Here is a 21073-nt window from a genome sequence, read left to right as displayed (position 1 = left end):
ACCGGAGTACCTTACATGTTAACAAAGCCCAGACTCTGCATGTGATACTGAGAGCGGTGGTATGGTTTTTTTTTTTTCTGTCCAGCTATCAGACCGAGAGTGGTGACCTAGGCTTGTGATCCACCTGCTCATGTAATCTTATTGGTTTTGGATGTAACAGACAAACACATGCCTTATGTTGGCATTCACACTTTTTGACCCTTTTGGGAATACAGACGCAGGTGTGAGGTTCTGTCTCTTAGTTAATGACATTGACCCCATCTCTGTTGAAATATGTGTTTCTGTAATTTCTCAGTGCCTTCGTCCCTAGGTAACGCACAGAACACCCGCACCCCCTTCGTTTATTCAATGGGATGTTCATGTTTTGTGTTGCACTACATACATTTCTCAAGGGTGATGTATGTTTTGCGAACACAATGTTTCCTGGCTTTAACTTTTTAAACATACAGTTGTTTGCTAATTAGTGTGCTGGTAATGAATGCGGGCATTTTGTTTGATGTATATGTAGCAATACTTTGAAACAACTGTGCCAATCCGTTGCATAAATCTGTAAAATTTTTCCACACAGTTCAAAAGAAACCAGGCCCTGTTTAAAAAAAAACACAATGCATTAAAATTATTCGCTCCATTTTTACAGTGTTTGTTTTTAACAGAAAAATTAATGAATTAACATTTTAAACAATCCATCATCATTGTTTTGATGCCACTTATTTTTAGCTCAATTATATTCTAATTGATCATTTTTCATAATGTGCAAGAGATGTTTTCCCACTTGTTCGCTACACAACAAAAGATTAATTGCAAATAACAGAAATGATCAAAAACATGTTAATTAATTTGCAACAATAAATAGGAAATTGTAATTGTAATGCAATACAATAGGGTATATGTTACAAATTACCTCCGCCGATGTGTGTGTGTGTGTGTGTTTTTGTGTGTGTGTTTTTGTCTATGTTTGTGTGTGTGTGTGTGTTTATATCTCTGTGTCTGTGTCTGTTTGTGGATGCACCTCATTTCAAGCAGTTCACTTCAGTAGAGTTTTAAGTGTCTAAACTTGGCACATTTTTTAAGGACAATATTGTCTGCTTTCTTTCTTTTTCTTTTTTTTTAATGCACATTTTAATGTCCAAAACATACTTTGGAATACTTTGGTGTCTTATTTGGACTGCTGTGACCATTTTGTGCTGTGGCCATTTTGTGTTGTCTGGCCGTTAAGACGACAAAGATCATAAGATGGCCGCCGCCAGATGGACAAAAGACTGTCTCTGGGGGGCAGCCAGGGGACCAGAGGGACTAGGGGAGATGGTCCTGGCTGGAGGTGCCATCGTACAAGCCATTGTGCCTGTCACTGCGAATGGGCGCCCCAAATCATGTTGTCAATGGTGATGCATCGAGATCTCGCTCTGGCAAATTGGATGTTCCGTACTCGCACTTGATTGATGCCCCAAACATGTCGCCTCTTCAAGAGGTGTCATCTAACCGCCCGAAAGATCCCAAAGAGAAAAGACGCCAGAAAGGGAAAGAAAAGGTTGTGTAGTGCATCCGCGTTAGGCAAATGTGTGAAAGTTAGCGTTTTTGCGAAGGGGAGTCTGCCCTTATCTGACATAAGGCCCCAAGACGTCCTTGGAAATGATAGGAAATGTTTCCCTTTTATTCTTTAATCTTTTGGGCAGAAGTGGTCACTGTTATTCTGCGGTCCTCTTTTGTGAATCATGTCTCCTTGCTCTGCCTATTAAGGCTCTGGGTCTGTAATATGGAGTGAAGAAGGTGAACACACGCTTTGTCTTTTCAATAGAGACCACAATGGGTGTCTCTGCTTGTTCATGGCCAACAGAATTGCCCTTTATTGGCCCAAGGGCAGGCCATTATTACAAAGCCAGTACTAGTTACATAGTTTTGTTAACCTGAAATATCTTTGTGTGTCTTTTTTTCCTTGTTCATCCTCTTTGGCCTCCTCAACTGATCATTCTCAATAAACCCTTATGTCTGTTTTTGTCTGCCAGTGTGACTGTGACTGTGTGTGTGCGCGCGTGTGCGTGCGCGTGTGCGAGCGCCTCTGTCTGCCGGCGAACACAAATTGAACACGGCCACTTGAGAGTGAAATATTTCTGTTCCATAAAGCTAGTGAAAACCTTGGGTTTCAGGCTTTGATCGGTTCAGAGATTAACACTTTGCCGCTGAGACCCTTCTCCTGCAGATGTGGCCTGTTTTGGTGAAGTTATGTACTCTCTCCGGCAAACTCACTCCATAGAGCTTGATGGGAACAAAAACTGGCTTTCTCTCTGTCAAACTTTTCCCTTTGCACAGCGCAAAATGTGTAAATATGTTGAAACACTGTAGGTGCGGAATTGCCCTTCATGTAAATGTGTATTAACCCTGTCTGTTGAATTACCGTCCATGTAAATAAATGTTGAATGCGATTGATGATCTGGAGCGATGAGCGAGATGGTAACAACCCTTTTTTCTTTCTATTTTCTTGTTTCTCTGTGTGCGTGCGTGCGTGTGTGTCTCTCTGTGTCTGTCTGTCTGTGTGTGTGTGTGTGTGTGTGTGTGTGTGAGTAGGGCCTGTTCATCTTCCTGATATATGGGGTCTGCAACACAGAGGTAAGTTTGCATTGTGTCTCAAGGCTGTGGCAGTGAATGAGAGAAATGACAAGATTCAGACGGGCTCGCTCGGCTTAGAAGGGGGTGGGGGGTGTAGGGAGGGGGGCGTCTGGCGGGTGTGTGTGTGTCGGGGGGGGGGGGGGGGGGGCGTCTTTCCACATGAGCGTCCTACTGCCCTTCATGCTTGGGTTAACTTATATGCATCCAGCCACCGCCATTAAACACTGACATGGTCGCTCCACCGGCCTAGCCATCCCTCACCCCCATTGGCTAATATTTCACTGCCTCTTTAAGTTTTTAAACTCATGGTCCCGTCACTGTGCATCCTGACAGTAGGACTGCTTCACTGCCAGAGGACCGCCGAGACCGGAGGGCTCGCCCGCTCTGCGGAGTATGAGGGAGTAGTGCAGGGTTCCCACTGAGACAGTCGGACATTACCATTTAGATTTACTTTTGGTATACAAATGAGGGGATAAAAACGGGGTGAAACGTGGCTTATGGATGAGGTTCAGTTTGAGAATATCGCTCTTGGTCGGCAGTATACGTATTATTATTATTTTTTTCTATTGCCATGTAAATAGGGGAGAGTTTGATGTACATAAGCATACGTAGCACATTAGTCACACTGAAGTGTGGTGCGATTATTTCAAGTCCAGTTGCTCATTTCAAGATGTTGACCTTGCTCAGCCCAGATACACTTTTGCATTCAGTGAGACTGAATAGAAACAGATTTCCTCCAACCGAGGACTTTCAAATGTTAGAAATTAAGTTCACTTCTGATTTGCTTTCGAGCAAAGCAGCGGTCTGCAGTTACTTTGATATTCTGTCACTGTACAGTAGCGTGTTGACATCCTTCACAGAGACATTCCTGATTTCAGTACTTATCTGTAAGAAGGAGATATATGCTTTATTTGTCTTGTTGAACGAAGATTAATCTTGGTTACAGAGATGTAAAACATTCTTGCAGAAGTTTCTAATTTCCTGCTTTACTTGTGAGGGAGATACTGTTAACAATTGTGACTACTTTTACGTAAAGGAAGTCTCCTTTCTGAAAAGGGGAGGCTCTCTGCCCACACCTCTCTCATGATCAAGTAGTGATTATTTTTTTCAAGAATGTTTGTGGCTGTAGAATACAGTGACTTGTGAGAGTATTAAAACTCCTGAGCAATCATCAAATTTAACTTAGTCTTTTGTTAAGTAATTTATTACATTTGCACAAGGTGTCAGAGTGATTTTGGTCCATTATTTGTTGCAGATTTGCTCCTGGTTATTCAGAAAGGGATTGAGATCATGACTTTGACGGGGCCACTGTGGGACATTCAACTTTTTTCTTTTTACTTCATCTCTAACTGTGGTAGAGTGCTCTTTGGTCTTCATTTTCTTTCCATTTCACAGCCTGATCAATGACCTTTCAAGTGTTTTTTTTTTTAATCCAGAAATTGTGACAGATACTTTAATGGTTCACAGGTAGTGTGTCCTCTCTACGGCCCTTCCTGTTACCTGTGTAAATTGTGAGCTTCCGTGGCACAGGGGTGGAATACTTGCTAGCAACTTACTTATGTATTTTTTCTCGTAAATATTTCCCAAAATAAAACTAATTTCACCTTAAAATAATTTTTCTTGGGTTTCACAGTTTTGAACAGAAGGAAACTTCAGTGTACCAGTTGTAATTCTGTTTGATTAGAAACTGGTTGGGATTCAGTGGGTCTACCGTATAGACGTCTATTAATGCAGCTCGGATTCCACCCAGAACCATATCACTGTGTAGACTTGGGCTAACTATCTCTGAAGCTAAGCAGGGTTGGTTAGGCCCTGGATGGAAGACCAGATGTCTCTGGTGGTGGGGTATTCTGGTCTCAAAATTTAATTCCAGTGCCCCAGGGCAGTGCAGGAGACATTGCCCTGTGAGGGGTCCCGTCTTCAAGATGGGATGTGAAACGGGTGTCCTGACTCTGCGGTCACTGAAGAGACCTTGGCACTTACAGTAAGAGTAGATGTGTTACCCCAGTTCACTGGTTCAATCTGGCCCTCATATCATGGCACCAAATCAACCCCACACAGCAAAATCATAAATGCACCAGGAGTGTTAATTTAACATCAGGGGTGTTACTTTTAACATATGTTCAGTGATTATATAGGTCTGCTCTCATCTGTGTTAATTTAAGACTTTGTAAACGCATTTTGGGATTGTTAACATTTAACACTGCAGGCGTTGTTGTAAATACCCATCAGGTGTTTTGTCACCACCAGAAATATGTAGAATCAATGTTTAATAATGATCTTTAAAGTCTTATTTGCATATTTGTCTCTCTCTCCATAACCCCTCCCCCTCTCTCTCCATAACCCTTCCCTCCCTCTCTATTTCCATAACCTGCCATTTCTCCATAACCCCTCCCTCTCTTTATATCCCCTCCCTCTCTCTCCATAACCCCTCCCTCTCTCTCCAAAACCCCTCCCCCCTCTCTCTCCATAACCCTTCCCTCCCTCTCTATTTCCATAACCTGCCATTTCTCCATAACCCCTCCCTCTCTTTATATCCCCTCCCTCTCTCTCCATAACCCCTCCCTCTCTCTCCATAACCCCTCCCCCCTCTCTCTCCATAACCCTTCCCTCCCTCTCTATTTCCATAACCTGCCATTTCTCCATAACCCCTCCCTCTCTTTATATCCCCTCCCTCTCTCTCCATAACCCCTCCCTCTCTCTCCATAACCCCTCCCCCCTCTCTCTCCATAACCCCTCTCTCTCTTTAGCCGTAACCTCTCCTTCTTTTGCCACTAACCCCGCCATGTCTTTTTCCATGACCCCTCCCTCTCTTTCTCTATAACCCCTCCCTCTCTCCCACCATAACCTCTCCATAACTCCCCCCTCTTTCTCTTGCCATAAACCCCCCACTCACACTCCCTCTGTAGCCTGTTTCTTTCTCTCTCTCTCTCTCTCTCCCTCTCTCCATAACAAGTCAGGACTCCTCCTGTCTCCTCAAGTCAGGACTCCTCCTGTCTCCTCAAGTCAGGACTCCTCCTGTCTCCTCTCCTCTCTGGTCCCTTTAGCCCTCTTCTCTACAGAGTGTCCCTGACTCATAGCACTGCATTGGCATAGCAGAAGTACAGCCTGACCCCCTGCATTGTAAAATAAATCACAGCCGCATTCTTGCTTAAGTGGCTTTTTTTTAGTGCACAGGAATCCATTTTCTTTCCCTCCAGTTCTCCTTGACCTCCGGGTCTCATGTACACCTTCTGCTTCTCGAAGGTGGAGTGGGTGTTTGTAAATGGGAAATGTAATAATCTTCATATTTTCCCAGCTGAACCCCCCTTGTTCTTCATCTTCTCGGCTCAGACCTTCTATTTTGGCACGCCGCTCAATGGTGTAACAGAAGACACTCTGACACCGAAAGGACATTTTTGTTTAAAGAAACAATTGTGAATAGCTGTGCGTGTGCGTGTGTGTGTGAGAGAGAAAACAGGGGAAAATCTGATAATTAGGGAAGGGCAGAGGTGAGTGTTCCTTTTTCTCTCAGACGTCCAGGGATGGTGAGATCCAGCCTCTTCCTCCCGCTGAATTAGATCAATGCAGGTCTGACAGAGGGGCCTGAATGTGCCCCTTAACTGTTGTCATTCACATGTTCCCCCCATGAGCCGGTTCACATTGTAAGGTTGGATCGAGTGAAATCCCTGAGATCTACTGTCATTCACATGTTCCCCCCATGAGGCTGAAGTAGAGAAGAGCTGGTTCACATTGTAAGGTTGGATCAAGTGAAATCCCTGAGATCTACTGTCATTCACATGTTCCCCCCATGAGCCGGTTCACATTGTAAGGTTGGATCAAGTGAAATCCCTGAGATCTACTGTCATTCATCACGTTTGCTAATAGTTTTGTAGCCATGGAATGAAACACACGCATGTGTATATGTGTATATTTATATAAATACATTATATATATAGTGTGTGTGTGTGTGTGTGTGTGTGTGTGTAAGTATGTGTACATCTACATTTGTGTAATTTAACTTATGAGTAACTCACTGTAGTGGCAACATATATTATAGAGTATATTTTTTTTCCACAGTATATTAATTTCTTACTGACCCCATGTGGGAATGTATGGACGTACTTCTGAACCTGTACAATATCAGGTGACACTCCATAACAAAGTTTAATTACAAACCATTTGTTATTAATTGTTGCCCGCAATACTCATCTTGTTTTGTCTCACGGCTGCCGTGAATCTGTCTGGAAGACATGCAGACTCCTGGGGAGGCGGATGGGAGTCAATTGGGAAGGGTGGACACAGGGTTTGAACCCAGGTCTTCGGTGAAGAGTGCCACCACCTGACTGTAAAGATCCCTGTACTGATTAAAAGACTCTGGTTGTTATACAGTTGCTCGTCAGGCTTTATAATTAATGAGGAAAGCAAGACGTTGCATATATTCTACCCCCTGGTTTTACACTCCACTCTAACAAAAATTCCTATTCACTGTAATTGCATGAATAAATGATTGCGTGATTTATCCCAATTAGCTTTTCCTCTTTGGTCATCTCGTTATATTTCGCTTTAATGACCTTTCATTATGATTATTATTATGATTATTATTGTTATTTCTTCAAACAATTCCAAGGATATCCGCAGGTACACACACGTCTTTCATGTGCTAATGGTTTCTCAGGCCATTTACATGGAAGCCAGGCCTGCGGAGCCTTGAGAGGCAACGGAAAGCCTTAACGGTGTAACTGTTGTCTAAAACAATGCCCTTCCCTTCATTGTCAAATGACTAATTAAGTCAATGTCACCTAATTGCCTCGGCTTTGATGCGAACGATAAAGCACTAGGATTTCCCCTTGAACAGCACTTGATAAACGTTATCTAAACGCATCTCAAACGCTCAGTAAGTCAATGTCACGTAATTGCCTCGCCTTGGCTTTGATACAGACAAAAACACCGGGATATCCCCTTGAACAGCGCTTGGTGAACATTATCTAAATGCATTTTAGACGGCCCACAGCGTCAGGGCAGGATTAATAGGCCTGTGGATTGACACTGCTGTTGATTCTGCTTGTCAGGAACCTTCTGGCCTCTTCATTATGGACCTGTTCAGCTATGGTGTGTATGCAAAACACCCCCACGAATACGCGCACACACACACACACACTGTGTGTATTTTGGTGCAACGTCATAAATTATGATACACTGCGGCCTAATGAAGCCGTAAGACATAATGTATATTCGCTAACGGGCTGGGCCGGGCAGGGCGGGGCTAGCTGGGCTCAGGGTGGGGCAAGCTGGGCTCAGGGTGGGACTAACTGGGCTCAGGAGCTTGTTACAAATTTCCAGGGAACGGTGACAGCAAACTGCCTTGTTGGATGTGAAGGCTTCAACCCTTACAGCAATAAACGGGATCTGTATACTAGAAATAATAATAATAATTATAAGCCGGATATATGTAGAAAATGTGACCCCGACATAACTGTTTCCGTGAAAATCACGGCGGGGTGGGGGGGGTTATTTCACAAATGTTAACACCTACATTTAGAGGAAAATATATCATCAATATCAGTAATTAATTCTCAGACTTTAAATGGGGCACCTCATTCCAGTGAATGTTATAGTTTATTGAGCTAGGCTTTCAGAAAAGCATTAAAGATATATGAGATCTTACACCAAATTCTAATAAAATATCATGCCATTTCTTTCTCGTATATATATATATACTGTATATGTGAATATATGTATATATATATATGCTTATACAAAAAACTCTGCAGTGTATCCTTTAAGGAAACCTGCCCTCTCTGCTGTCAGTGTAGTTGATCTATTCCCTTTCCAACTACATTCTACTGAACCAATAACTCAGCCGTGTGTTTCTCACAGTTAATACTGTAAATATAACCTGCCCTAAGCATTTCACTCGCAGAAAATAAGCTGTGCTACATTTCTGAGGCGGACTGAGCACACACGTGTAACCGAACAGCGTTACTGGAATCTGTTCCTCACTGTGAGTTTAATCTCTTGCTAAGATGGACCCTTTATTGGCCAGTAGCTCCATTTGCCGGTCCCCCCCCCATGTCATGTGACAGATGATGGCTTAAAGCGGTCTCCTTAGTTGGCTGGCTCCATGTGTCACTTTCAGGTCCCATTACCCAGGATACACTGGGACACCTCCGTCTCCCTCTCTCGATTTAAAGGGGCTTTATTGACACTGGGAACATTTGTTTACGTCTCCAAAAGGAAGTGGGGGAAAAAATACATGTGTAATAAATAACAGTGGTGAAAACAAAAATACTACGGTCATCCAAAATTTATAAGCTGTGTACGGCGTAGTAAAATGTGAAAATAGTTTTGAATAAGGCTGACAAAGGAAAACAAATGTATGAATACTGGGTTTGGTTCACAGTGTTTATGTTCCACTTGGTTGTCCTTTTCTCATGGCAACGGGTCACCAATCTTGCTGCTGTGATTGCACATTGTGGTGTTTCGCATAACAGATACGGGAGTTTGGCGATGTTTGATTTGGTTTCAAATTCTTTGTGGTTCTGTATGTTTTCAGAGAAATATGTGTGTGTGATGTTGTCATACATTTGGCAAAGTATCTCTTTATTCCTCTAGCTTTCTTTGTCTCTCCCTTTTCTTCTCTCTCTGTTTCTCCCTCCCTCTCCCTGTCTCCAGTGCAGTACATTGGTGTAAAAAAAAATTCCCATGTTGTGTGTGTGTGTGTGTGTCTTATTTATTTTGAATTTGAGTCTGTGGTTATGGCCAGATGCAGAGAGATGCCTTTGAAGGGTTTTGTTCTGAACCACTGTAAGTGTTGTACTGTCAAAGCACCGTATGTTCTGTGTCAAAATCACTTATTGCTCTTTCTTTCCATCTCCCTGCCCCCCCCGCCCCCTCTGCTGCAGGTTCGCAGCGCAGTCAACAGGATCAAGGAGAGAAGGAAAGCACAAAATTTTTCAGTATGTAACATATTACTTTTACACGTGTGTGTGTGTGTGTGTCCAGGACACAGGCGGTGTCAGTACTCGTAGTTAATCTCACACACACACACACTCTTCTTTCACACTCTGGCAGTGGAAGGAAAAAGGGAGCTCTGATCGGTGTGTTCAGTCCCACCAGCGGACAGGTCTCATGTTAGATGCCCTTATTCATCAGACATGCACCACGGTAATATCCCTTCTGCCAGGCCGGCCATGCCCCTCTGTCCCAGCCAATGTCACCTGCACCGCCACTGTTACACGTTTCTAATCCTGGACGAGCTGTCCCCCGACATTAAAGTGTCAGGCCACTATTTACACCGCCCTCTCCTGCCCCCCACCATCACTTAGCTCCAGAGAAGCACTTTGAAAGTAGTTAATAGCTCCCCCAGCTCCGCCCCCACCCCGACCAAACCGCCCCCATCCCGACCCAACCGCCCCCATCCCGACCCAACCGCCCCACCACACACCATCAGTGGCCTCAGCCCCCCTACCCCCCCCCCCCCACACACAACTGAAACTCGTCCCTTATGAGTGATCACATTAACCACCCCTGTCCGTGATGTCACGCTTTATGGCTGCTAGCCGTCGTCCACACACACAACCCCACTCTGACAACCCCACTCTCTCTCTCACACACACACACACACACACACACACAACCCCACTCTGACAACCCCACTCTCTCTCTCTCACACACACACACACACACACACACACACACACACAACCCCACTCTGACAACCCCACTCTCTCTCTCACACACACACACACACACACACACACACAACCCCACTCTGACAACCCCACTCTCTCTCTCACACACACACACACACACACAACCCCACTCTGACAACCCCACTCTCTCTCTCACACACACACACACACACGCACACACACAACCCCACTCTGACAACCCCACTCTCTCTCTCTCACGCACACACACACACACACACACACACACAACCCCACTCTGACAACCCCACTCTCTCTCTCACACACACACACACACACAACCCCACTCTGACAACCCCACTCTCTCTCTCTCACGCACACACACACACACGCACCCTCTCCAGCCAGTGGGTCATTGAGAAGGGAATGAGACAATTTGCAAAGGCAGATTGATTTTAGAATATTGCCTCTTCTTCCTCTTTGACCTCGTGACAGTTCCTGACACTGTAAAAATGGTGACTAGTAAAATGCCTGGGGGGAGGGGCAGTTTACCACACGGCTGTGTTACCATTACGGGAAGGGGGGGGTGGGGTTGGAGATTTTAGTGCTCTCTCTGGCAATTTTACAATCTCAAAGTCCGCCATCCAGTTTGCCAATGCAGCGGATGTTTTTTAGCTAATGCTATTTTTGCCCCATAAATCCCGCTGAAATACTGTATCCACCTGTCTGTCTGGAGACGGGAAACGTTTGGCTCGGGAGGACTGAACATGCTCTATATTTCCCCCGTTGTAAAATATAGGTTTCAGTATTGTCTTTCTGGTGAATTGGACGACTAGGGTTCTTGGCTGCCCTTAATGTATAATGGTGCCTCGGGAAGATGAATGACACAGATAAAAGAGGTTTTATACAAAGCCCTTTTCTATGTATGTTTCGTAACGTTGATGCCAAATGATTGCGAGACACGTAATAAAATGACCCGCGCTGTTCATCTCCGCTTCACATTCAACACGGTCATTAACACATCCGTTTATGAGAATACACATCAGAGGGACGTTCGACACTTCCACAAGAAGCGTTCAAGTCAACGCTGGTTTAAAAAGCGTCCGGTAACTTTAACCAGATCCTTCACTTCACTGAGGGAATTATCCTGCTTTTTGTTGCTGCTCAGCTGTCCGTAAGCTGGTTGCGACAGACCTCCCCGGGGTGCCCCCCCCCCCCTCCCATTCACCTATTTATTTACCAGCCCTGACCAATGGTGTCTGCTCGCCCCACTCCAAGTGCCTGGTGACCCCCCGCGACCCGCCACTCGTACACACGCTGCCAGATTGGTTTGTGAAATAAAACTGTCAGTTGAACCGTCCGAATAAAAAATGATTCCTTCTCAATACTTGGAGTTCCGCGGCTGTGACAGAGCTGAAATATAGATATGAATTGGAAGTGGATTAGTTTTTTCATCTTAATTCAAGTTCTGACACGATGTGGGAAACAGAGGGCAAGTGGTGTGTGGGTACTCACTCGCATACCTGTGTGTGTGTGCGCGCGCGCGCACGTGTTTGTATGCGAGTGTGCGTTTCTGTGCGCGTGAATGTATATTCCGGTGTATATGAGCTGCTCTGTGTGCATGTACGCACGAACGTGTTTTTGTGTGAGTGTGTATGTTGTTTCGATGTTTCCTGTAGATTCCCACTGAGTAGAATGGGGTTGTTGAAGCGGCATATTCCAGGCCTACCTTTGAGTCTTCAGAGGTTTGTGATGCTAGGAGTTTTTAATTCTAATGTTGTTTTTGGGTTAGGGTGCTTATTGAGTGTTTCTTATTGTTTTGTCCCAGCACTCTGTTTTGCTTATGATGAGTATTTTTTTCCTTTCTATTGGTTGTTTCTCCCTGCAGAACTGTGGCATTTCCCGACCCTCCAGCTCTGTGACCAGCTACAAGCCTAGCAGCACCCCTACTCCCCCACCCACGAGCCCCCGAGGGTCCATCCCGGGTGAGGAGGGGGACAAGATCTCCTCATACCAGCCCAGCTCGCTCCCCGAACCAACATCTCCCCACCACACACTATGCCTGGAGGAGAACTCCAGTAGAGGTTAGTGGCAAGCTCTCTCATGCTGCTCCTTGATTCAGTCTTCACCTCCTTCTGCATTCTCTGGCCCTGTCCCTCAGCGTTCTTTCTCCCTCTCCCTCAGTACTCTGTGGTGGGGAGAGCATGTCATCCCTTTGTCTAATGGCGCTCCTTGTCCCCAGCCGGCTCCTCCCACACAACCCATAGAGTTTTGGTGCATATCTGCTGCTGCCTAGGCTTGGATTGATGACCAAAGTGTTGACTTGTTTCTAAAAGGCTTTGAACTGATTGAACATCTCCAGTTTCCTTCTGCCATTCAAGACTCATTCATTGCACTGGGACAGGGTTTCATTTGTGTTTTCCTAGGATAAAAAGTCTGCCTCTGGACTTGCCACACAGTGTGACTCTGAAGTGACCGACTAAAGTGTAGCTTCCTAAACAGTAATAAGCAGATTTTCAGCAAACATGAAAGCTATGTCGTTCTGTCCCTGAGGAAAACAATCTATGAAGATGTGGAGAAAGTGAGGGAATCTGAATACTTCCTGTATGAATGTCATTACATTCAGTAAGAAACAAGGAAACAAACAGCTTTCACTGATTGTTCTGAACCAAGAACATTTCTTCCTAGAGGCCTTTTGACAAGCAAGTATAGGTGAGGGTCCTTCCCTGTTAATTCTGCACACTAAGAAGCAGACACTTATTCTAATAAAATCTTCATCAGGATTTTTCCACACGTTCGAAAGATTAGTCACGCATGTTCATGGTCATTTCACCCATGACAAGAAGCTATCTATGAAATAGGATTGACGAATATTACAGTATAAACCCAAACTGTATTTAGCAATGGTGGCGACATAGTAACGTGAGTTTACATTTAGCCTACTTTCACGACCTACCGTCGATCTCGGAGGTCTGTGACAGAGTTCTGTCTCAAAATGTGATCTCACCTTGTCTAGAAGAAACACCCCCCGGCCTTAGACAAATCCCCCCCAATGTCAGTCTGAACGAGGTTCAGGTGAACGACAGCAGGTCACTGTGGGGGGGGGCGAGGCATTGCTCCGTCTGTTTAAACGGACTACAATCCATTGTCCCTCTTTTATCTTGTAAACCAGTGGTTTGTGTGCAATGGGGGGGCATTTTGGAGAGAAGGAGATTTTGGATGGACGGTCATGTGTCGGTTGTTCCCTGTTCACACACGTTGTGTACAGAATGCGTTGATAGGATTACAGCCAAGGCTAGACGGAAGAGAATTCCACCAAGGTTGTGCAAAATGGCGCATAGAAGATGTTGTTTCTCTTTGTGAGGGATGCGTGGGCCTCAGGCTATAGACAAAACCTATTATTAAATGTGTTCTTTTTTAAATAACATGCACTATGTTGTGTCTGGCTGCATGCATTGGTCTCTACTATATTCCCTTCTACATTTGATGGGCTATGAATAACTGTGGGCAAGGTTGCGCTTTGGTTGTTTTACTGTGTAGCTTTTTCTAGAGTTCCACTCCAATGATGAATTAGCCTCAGTTACATCTCAAAATGTTATTAAAATCAGGAGAAGGACAATGTGAACAAGGAATATCAGTAATCTATAGATGCATTGAATGTTACATTTAATCTAGTTTAGGCTTATTTAGGCTTAAAATCCCTCATTGTGAGGAAAAAAACTAATGATGTCCTCCTGGGCCTACCACAGAACCTTTAAGGCAGGTTATATCTATGTTTATATATAAACAGGTCCACACTATAGCCGTACTCTATTTTCAATCAGGGCTTAATGTGAGACTGAAACAATGTATTTGCTTAGTGTTATTTTCTGAGGAAAGTCATGAATTATTATCAAGAGCAGAAAGACCAGCCCATGATCAATCAATCAAATGTATTTCATAAAGGCCTTTTTACATCCGCAGTTGTCACAAAGTGCTTTAACAAAACACCCAGCCGGAAACCCCAAGGATCCAACAACCACAAGCTGATGTAGCCTATTCACCAACCACGTGGGTCCTCCGCCCGGAAGTGATGTTGAATAAGACTTCACTTTCCTCCAACCATCTTTGTCAAGAGCACACTCCTCCTGCTAGTCTCACCCCCAGAAATCTGCCTACTGGCTTTGATTGAACAGGGCCAGTGGTTTTGCCGTGTGAATCTGCAATGCGTTACGCTGTGAGCAGAGGGTCAACTCAGACCTGACAGCTCTTCCAGAGGGCCTCAACATTGTCCAGATCCCCCTGAATGAACAGCTTCAACCTATTTCCTCGTCTCCGAGCGGAGTCAGTGTCTCTTCACACACGCTAACAGTCAACTCTAAGACAAACACAAACACACACACCAGAGTAAAGTTTCAAAGCCAAGGGAAAAAACGGGGGCTTTATGACACCATAGGCAGTGATCCTGGTACAGTGTATAGCAGAGGTGTGTGTGTGTGTGTGTTAAAGCACAGTGACCAGCTCCTGCTGCATTTATTATTATCAATTAATAATATACACCCATTCATGGAACATATTACTTTTTTACTACCATCAGTCTCCACTAAATACTCAAATTGGTATAAAAATATAGTGTGTGTGTGTGTGTGTTTCACCATTTTATGGTAAAAAAAAAAAAAAACACCTTTGGAGGTACAAATTTTCTTTCCAAAATTCTTCAGCCTCTGTTAAGGTGAAGGGAATCATGGACAGACAGCAATTCTCATGTCTTGGTATTGATTTAAAATCTGATTTGAGTCATCAGTGTAACTTGGCCAGTCAGGAACATTCACTGTCTCCTTGATAAGTAACTCCAGAGTAAATGTGGCCTTGTGTTGTTGGTTATTGTCCTGCTGAGAGGTAAATGTCTCTCCTGGTGTCTGATGTAAAGCAGACTGAAGCAGATTTTCCTCTAGGATTTTGCCTGGGCTTATGCATCCTGTTTCTTTTCATTTGAAAAACTGCCCAGTCTTTGCTGATGTCAACCATTCCCTCACATTAATGCAGCCACCATCGTGCTTGAAAATAAGGAGGTGATCACTCAGTAATTTCTCATTTTGGATTTGTCCCAGACATTAACCTTTTACATTTAGTCCTTCTTTTAACATGTTTTTTTTACAGTAGTGGGTTAGTGCCTTTTCTCATTCCTGTTTTCACTTCTTTTAGGTCGTAACGTTAGAGTACCTACAATGTGGTTGATCTATCCTCTGTTTTACCGTCACAGCCACTGGACTCTGTTACACAGCCACTGGACTCTGTTACACAGCCACTGGACTCTGTTACACAGCCACTGGGCTCTGTTACACAGCCACTGGACACTGTTACACAGCCACTGGACACTGTTACACAGCCACTGGACACTGTTACACAGCCACTGGACTCTGTGTTACGGTTTTCAATCATTGAGGGTCCCTGGGCAGTTTTCTTTCTTTCATGCAGCTCAGTTCAGAAGGGTGACTGTATCTGTCATGTGTCTGGGTGGTTTAGCACATCATCCACAGTCTTACTAAATGTCTGTTGTGTTGTTATTACATATATCCTACAATCACTGGCCTTCTTTATGAGGATTTAAAGGTCTTATTGAATCTGTTCTTTAAATTCAGTAGACAACAATCCCTCCTTGTCTCACGTTGTGCAACTAGGTCGTTGACACCTCGTCACTTTTTTTAATGTTTAATGTTCTCTTTAAAATTCCTTAAATATCTTCCAACTTAGCTGTCTCCTACAATGCCACAGCAGGCCTCTTCCCCCACTCTGAAGTGCAAACAGAAGTACTGATCGTTAGTCGGTATTATCCAGCTCATTTCCCTGGGCGTAACCACCTCCCGTATCGACGCTAACTGGATGCAAATGGACCCGGCTCCGCGTGATTGAGCGCCTGGCAGGCTCAGAGCTGGTACTGTGCTGGATGCAGATGCAGTACTCATCTGAGCCCCTGCTGCACTCACAAACCCCTGCTACTAATCATCTAGACGAGGTCGGCTCGTCTGCCCATAATCAAACACACCGTGAGTGATGACTGAATATTTGTGTTTAATACAGGGCAATCTTTTTAAAAAGAAGAGTCAGTTGGTGTTGTGTACCGGCCGGATCGGTCCGCTCCTCTTGGACGGCCGACAGGACGGGAACTGGATAATGTTGAAGGGAGGAAGGAGGGCGGGTGGGAGAAAAGGAGGTGCGGAAGAGGAAGAGGTTGTACATGGAGGGAGAGGGATCGCAAAGAGAGTGAAATGAGAGACAGAATGAGAGAAGAGCAATAGTTACACAGAGTGATTGAGGATAGAGATCAGGGAGGGGGTGAAAGGAGGAGATAGATGGGACAGGCAGAAAGAACGAGGAGAGACGATGAGAGAGAGTAAGGGAGAGAGAGAGGGTGAGGGAGAGAGAGAGAGAGGGAGAGAGAGAGAGTAAGGGAGAGAGAGAGGGTGAGGGAGAGAGAGAGAGAGAGGGTGAAAGAGAGATGTAGTAACCTTTAAAGAGAAAAGTATTAGACTTTAAAGTGATGTGAAGTAAGTTAACAGGTTGACTCCCAGATGACCCAGTGGAGGGGAGGATGGAGATCAGAAAGGCAGGGTGAGATCGTGGATTGTGATCTGTGTCAGTATATTGTACACGGTCTGTGGGTGTCATTATATTGTACACGGTCTGTGGGTGTCATTGTATTGTACACGGTCTGTGGGTGTCATTATATTGTACACGGTCTGTGGGTGTCATTATATTGTACACGGTCTGTGGGTGTCAGTATATTGTACACGGTCTGTGGGTGTCATTATATTGTACACGGTCTGTGGGTGTCATTATATTGTACACGGTCTGTGGGTGTCATTATATTGTACACGGTCTGTGGGTGTCATTATATTGTACACGGTCTGTGGGTGTCATTATATTGTACACGGTCTGTGGGTGTCAGTATATTGTACACGGTCTGTGGGTGTCATTATATTGTACACGGTCTGTGGGTGTCATTATATTGTACACGGTCTGTGGGTGTCATTATATTGTACACGGTCTGTGGGTGTCTTTATATTGTACACGGTCTGTGGGTGTCTTTATATTGTACACCACTGTGGGTGTCTTTATATTGTACACGGTCTGTGGTTATAGAACTATATAACTAGTGGTTAAAGAACAATACAACTAGTGGTTGTAGAACTATAAAACTAGTGGTTAAAGAACAATACAACTAGTGGTTGTAGAACTATATAACTAGTGGTTAAAGAACAATACAACTAGTGGTTGTAGAACTATATAACTAGTGGTTAAAGAACAATACAACTAGTGGTTATAGAACTATATAACTATTGGTTAAAGAACAATACAACTAGTGGTTGTAGAACTATATAACTAGTGATGATATATTCTCCTTTTATTCTCTAATTTTAATTGCTCTTTTTTGTGTTCTTTCTTTTCAGAAGGTGTGTCTTATAGCCACTATAAAACCACTAGATGTTAAGTTACGGAACTGAGAAAATTAAAGGCTATTCCTTTCATAACAATATGTCTCTGTCTAATTTGAATAAAGTAAGTTAACGTTAAGTTAACTTGACTCCTGAATGACCCAGTGGGCTTCTGCTGTAGCTTGTAGTGCCTCCGTGCCGTCAGTCCAAATATCAGTGTGCTTCCTGCCAGGATGGGATCCCAAGTCTGTCTGTCATCTCTGGCCATGGGCCCTTGTCCTGGAGGAGGAGAAATAAGAGGATGAGGGGTAAGAGGAGGTGGAGGAGGAGAAACCACATGTCTGCTCTGACATCTGACTCGCTCCTCTCTGTCGACATGTGTTCCTCAGCATCGGCAGCAATTAGGGGCCTAGCAGTGCGTCTAAATAAAGGGTCTCGTCCCCATCACATGCAACCACATCTTACCAGCAGATCTCCCTCCTTATAACTGCTGGGAACCCCCCCCCCCCCCCAACACACACACACACACACCCCTCCAACTTTCCTTCTCTCCTTTCCAGCCTGCAGCTTGTCACGAACATCCAGCCCGATCCACTGACGCGCCGCAGGATGCAGGCCTTCCACAGTGCCCCAGAGATGTTGACAGCATCACCTACTTTCCTCCACATTCGTCCGGAGTGGCCCGCTCACCTTGTTCGGTTGGGTCCATGCAGGCGGGTGTGTCCGTGTGGGGCGGGGGGGGGTGATGATTGTGCTGAGGTCATAAAACCAAAAGGGACACTGGAGGAACTTCTAGGTATCGTGCTTGATTGGACAACTTTGTTTTTAAGGAATGTGGGAATAATTTAACGGTGTTACGGTGTAATTATTTGGAGAACAGCCGGTGTAATCCATGGCTTGTGTGAGTTTAATCGGTTATATGTCCAGTATTTTGGTGAGATTTATTTACTGGAAGTTACACTATCACACTCACTGGGAATTGCAGATCAGCGTCAGTTCATTTCTGTGCAGCACGATTGTCCGCTAACACTGCAGTTCTTCGCCGGTGATAACTTGAACCCACAGCAACACGTTCAACAGTTCTTTGGAAGAACCGTTATGTTTTCAGTTACTCACTCCAATTAATAAAACAGCTGGGCTTCGCTGTCCAGGTAGATGCTTCTATTTTTTTGAGGAATGCGTCGTTGCTTCAAGGATTGACGTTCCATCAGTAATCATGCCGGCAGAAATACAGACACCAGCCAACCCAGTTTCAGTGAGAAGCAGGCTTATGGTCAATGTCTCGCTGATGCAAAGTGATGTGTACTAATTCTACATCTGGTCAAACTAAACAGGCCCCAGAAGTTCAGCCAACACTAAAATCACTTCCTTTTACTCTCTTCCTTTCTGTCTTCCTTCCTGCCATCTCTTCATTACAGCCATTTATGTGTCTTTATTCGCTGCCCCCATCCACATGTCTTGACAAATAACTGGAGGCGACCTTGATGGTTGCAGGCGTTGAGCTGGAGGCTTGCTCCGCTGCTGTTTGCTGTTGCTGAGTAGATCTGTGGCATTAGGGCCTTGTCACTTGGACAGAGGCTTTGAAGACTTGATTGTAGCCTATATGTAAATACCCAAACAAACGGCTGGAGTCAAATCTGCTATTGGTTTGATGTGTGTTTACATTCTTTCTTCCTTTTCAATCGCTGTCTCTTTTTTTTCTCTTTCTCGCTCTCTCTCTCTAGGTCTCGCTTCCTCATCTTTCTCTCTTACCAACCTCTTCCTCTTGTCTCATTCTCCAGTTTATGAATTCCTCATCCTCCCCCCCGGGCTTGTATCATTCATTCCGAGGGAAACGTAACTCGCACGTTGTTGCGTGTCCTGGCTTTCCATATTCATAACACACACGCAGCCACTGAACAAAGCAGGGGCTGATATATCGACCGTATTTTCTGGCTCTTAGGGCGCTTTTATTGTGAAGGTTTATGCATATGCGCCCAACTGTTTCAAAGTGTGCCGGCTTCTAAAATTGTCCCGCCGCCCGTTCTGCACACAGCATGCTTGGCGACGTCGAGGACAGAGATCTATTCATAATTCAACGAAACAACACCAGCAAGCTGTCAGCTGTAACAAATTGGAGGGAAAAGTTGAATTTGTATCTGCTTAGGAGGCTGAGTGTGTGAGGCAAACGCCTCCCGCTGTGTGGTAATAGGATATATGATGGATGGCCAACCGGCGTGGGCTCCCATTCCTCCTCTCTGCTATTCATATGTTTATCTGTTTATTCATTTCCTCCATCAAGTAGTGAGACCCAGAGTAACCGTGGATTCGTCTCTAGAGAATCAGTCTTAAGTGGCCTTAAAGGGGTAGTTCAACCACATTGCCGAAACGTGACGTATTCGGTTTCTGTGAGACGATTTGATGTGGTTGCTGTGAGGCCATCCGTTAAAGGCACAATTGCCTTCACTATTGCATTCTGCCGAACAACACTCCTGGCGCTGGTATTTTCTCCTGATATACAATCTTTCCCCTCAGCCTTCCCAGAAAATAGGGGACGACCAGCAAACCACTAGATGACCTCCTAATGTTCTGACTGTGTACATTTGACTCATTCTTGTTTTCAAAGGGTTGTTGCTTCATTAATTCAAATTGCTTTCGTACTGCTTTGAATTTTTTATTTACATTATAGTCTGGATATTAGTCTGTGTTTGTACTGTATATTTCTTTTATATTATGCACTCCATAATTTGGGGCTATGCCGAATTTCTTCAGAAAGGCTATGTCTGCTTCTATGATGAAAAATGTAGATACATTAAAGATCACAATAAAAATTAGAATGTTTTTTTTTGTAGGCCCACTGGCCTAGAAATACAAAAATGAAACTAGAAATACAAATTCCAAGTCAAACAGCGAAAAATGACCTGATAAATATTTTGTAAAGTTTTTAATGGTCAGACTGTGTGTATTTTAAAAGAGTTTGCTTGAAGCACTACAAACAGTAATAGTTACTCAAGACAGCGTCGCTCTAGCTAGCTAGTGAACCTTGACCTGAACAAGTAAAAGCCTCAGGGGGACCCCCCACTGACACCGATTGACAGAGCAGTCCTCCTTAAAATCCAGACAACCCTCTCCGCGTGCCCCCCGTCTTTAACCCTGTTTTTGGCCCTAATCAACGGCGTCACTCAGGGAACAGTGTTGTGCCTCCTCCATTACCCCTCCGCTGGGACTGACCTCCCGCCCCGCCCCGCTGCCTCGCCGCTTGTTCGGGCCTCTGGGAGATGCGGAGGCTCGGAGGAGGAGGTGGGTTGTGGGGTCGGGGGGGGTGGGGGTGGTGGGGGTGCAGGTATAGCGTAGCGACGAGGTGACAGCACTCTAAACCAATGGCGCATCAAGACACTTCTTTCCCAGGCAGCGGGGCCGTAGATCAGGCCGGGGAGGATGGCG

At 44.7% G+C, this 21073-nt stretch overlaps 1 protein-coding gene across 5 annotated transcripts in view; it reads left to right on the top strand.

Moving 5' to 3' along the window:
- The window catches only part of LOC105025374 (adhesion G-protein coupled receptor D2), an 86305-nt gene that overhangs the window by 33708 nt on the left and 31524 nt on the right, over positions 1-21073 (top strand). For all 5 annotated transcript variants that reach the window (XM_020048833.3, XM_020048831.3, XM_020048834.3 and 2 more), the window contains 3 exons: positions 2563-2604; positions 9489-9542; positions 12124-12319. In XM_020048833.3, coding sequence (XP_019904392.2) covers positions 2563-2604; positions 9489-9542; positions 12124-12319 — 292 coding nt within the window. The remainder of the gene's footprint in view (positions 1-2562; positions 2605-9488; positions 9543-12123; positions 12320-21073) is intronic.

Source organism: Esox lucius, chromosome 8, assembly GCF_011004845.1.
Source record: "Esox lucius isolate fEsoLuc1 chromosome 8, fEsoLuc1.pri, whole genome shotgun sequence".
NCBI classification, from domain to species: domain Eukaryota; kingdom Metazoa; phylum Chordata; class Actinopteri; order Esociformes; family Esocidae; genus Esox; species Esox lucius.
Note: the sequence above shows the minus strand (reverse complement) of the source record. Positions and strands in the feature narration are given on the sequence as shown.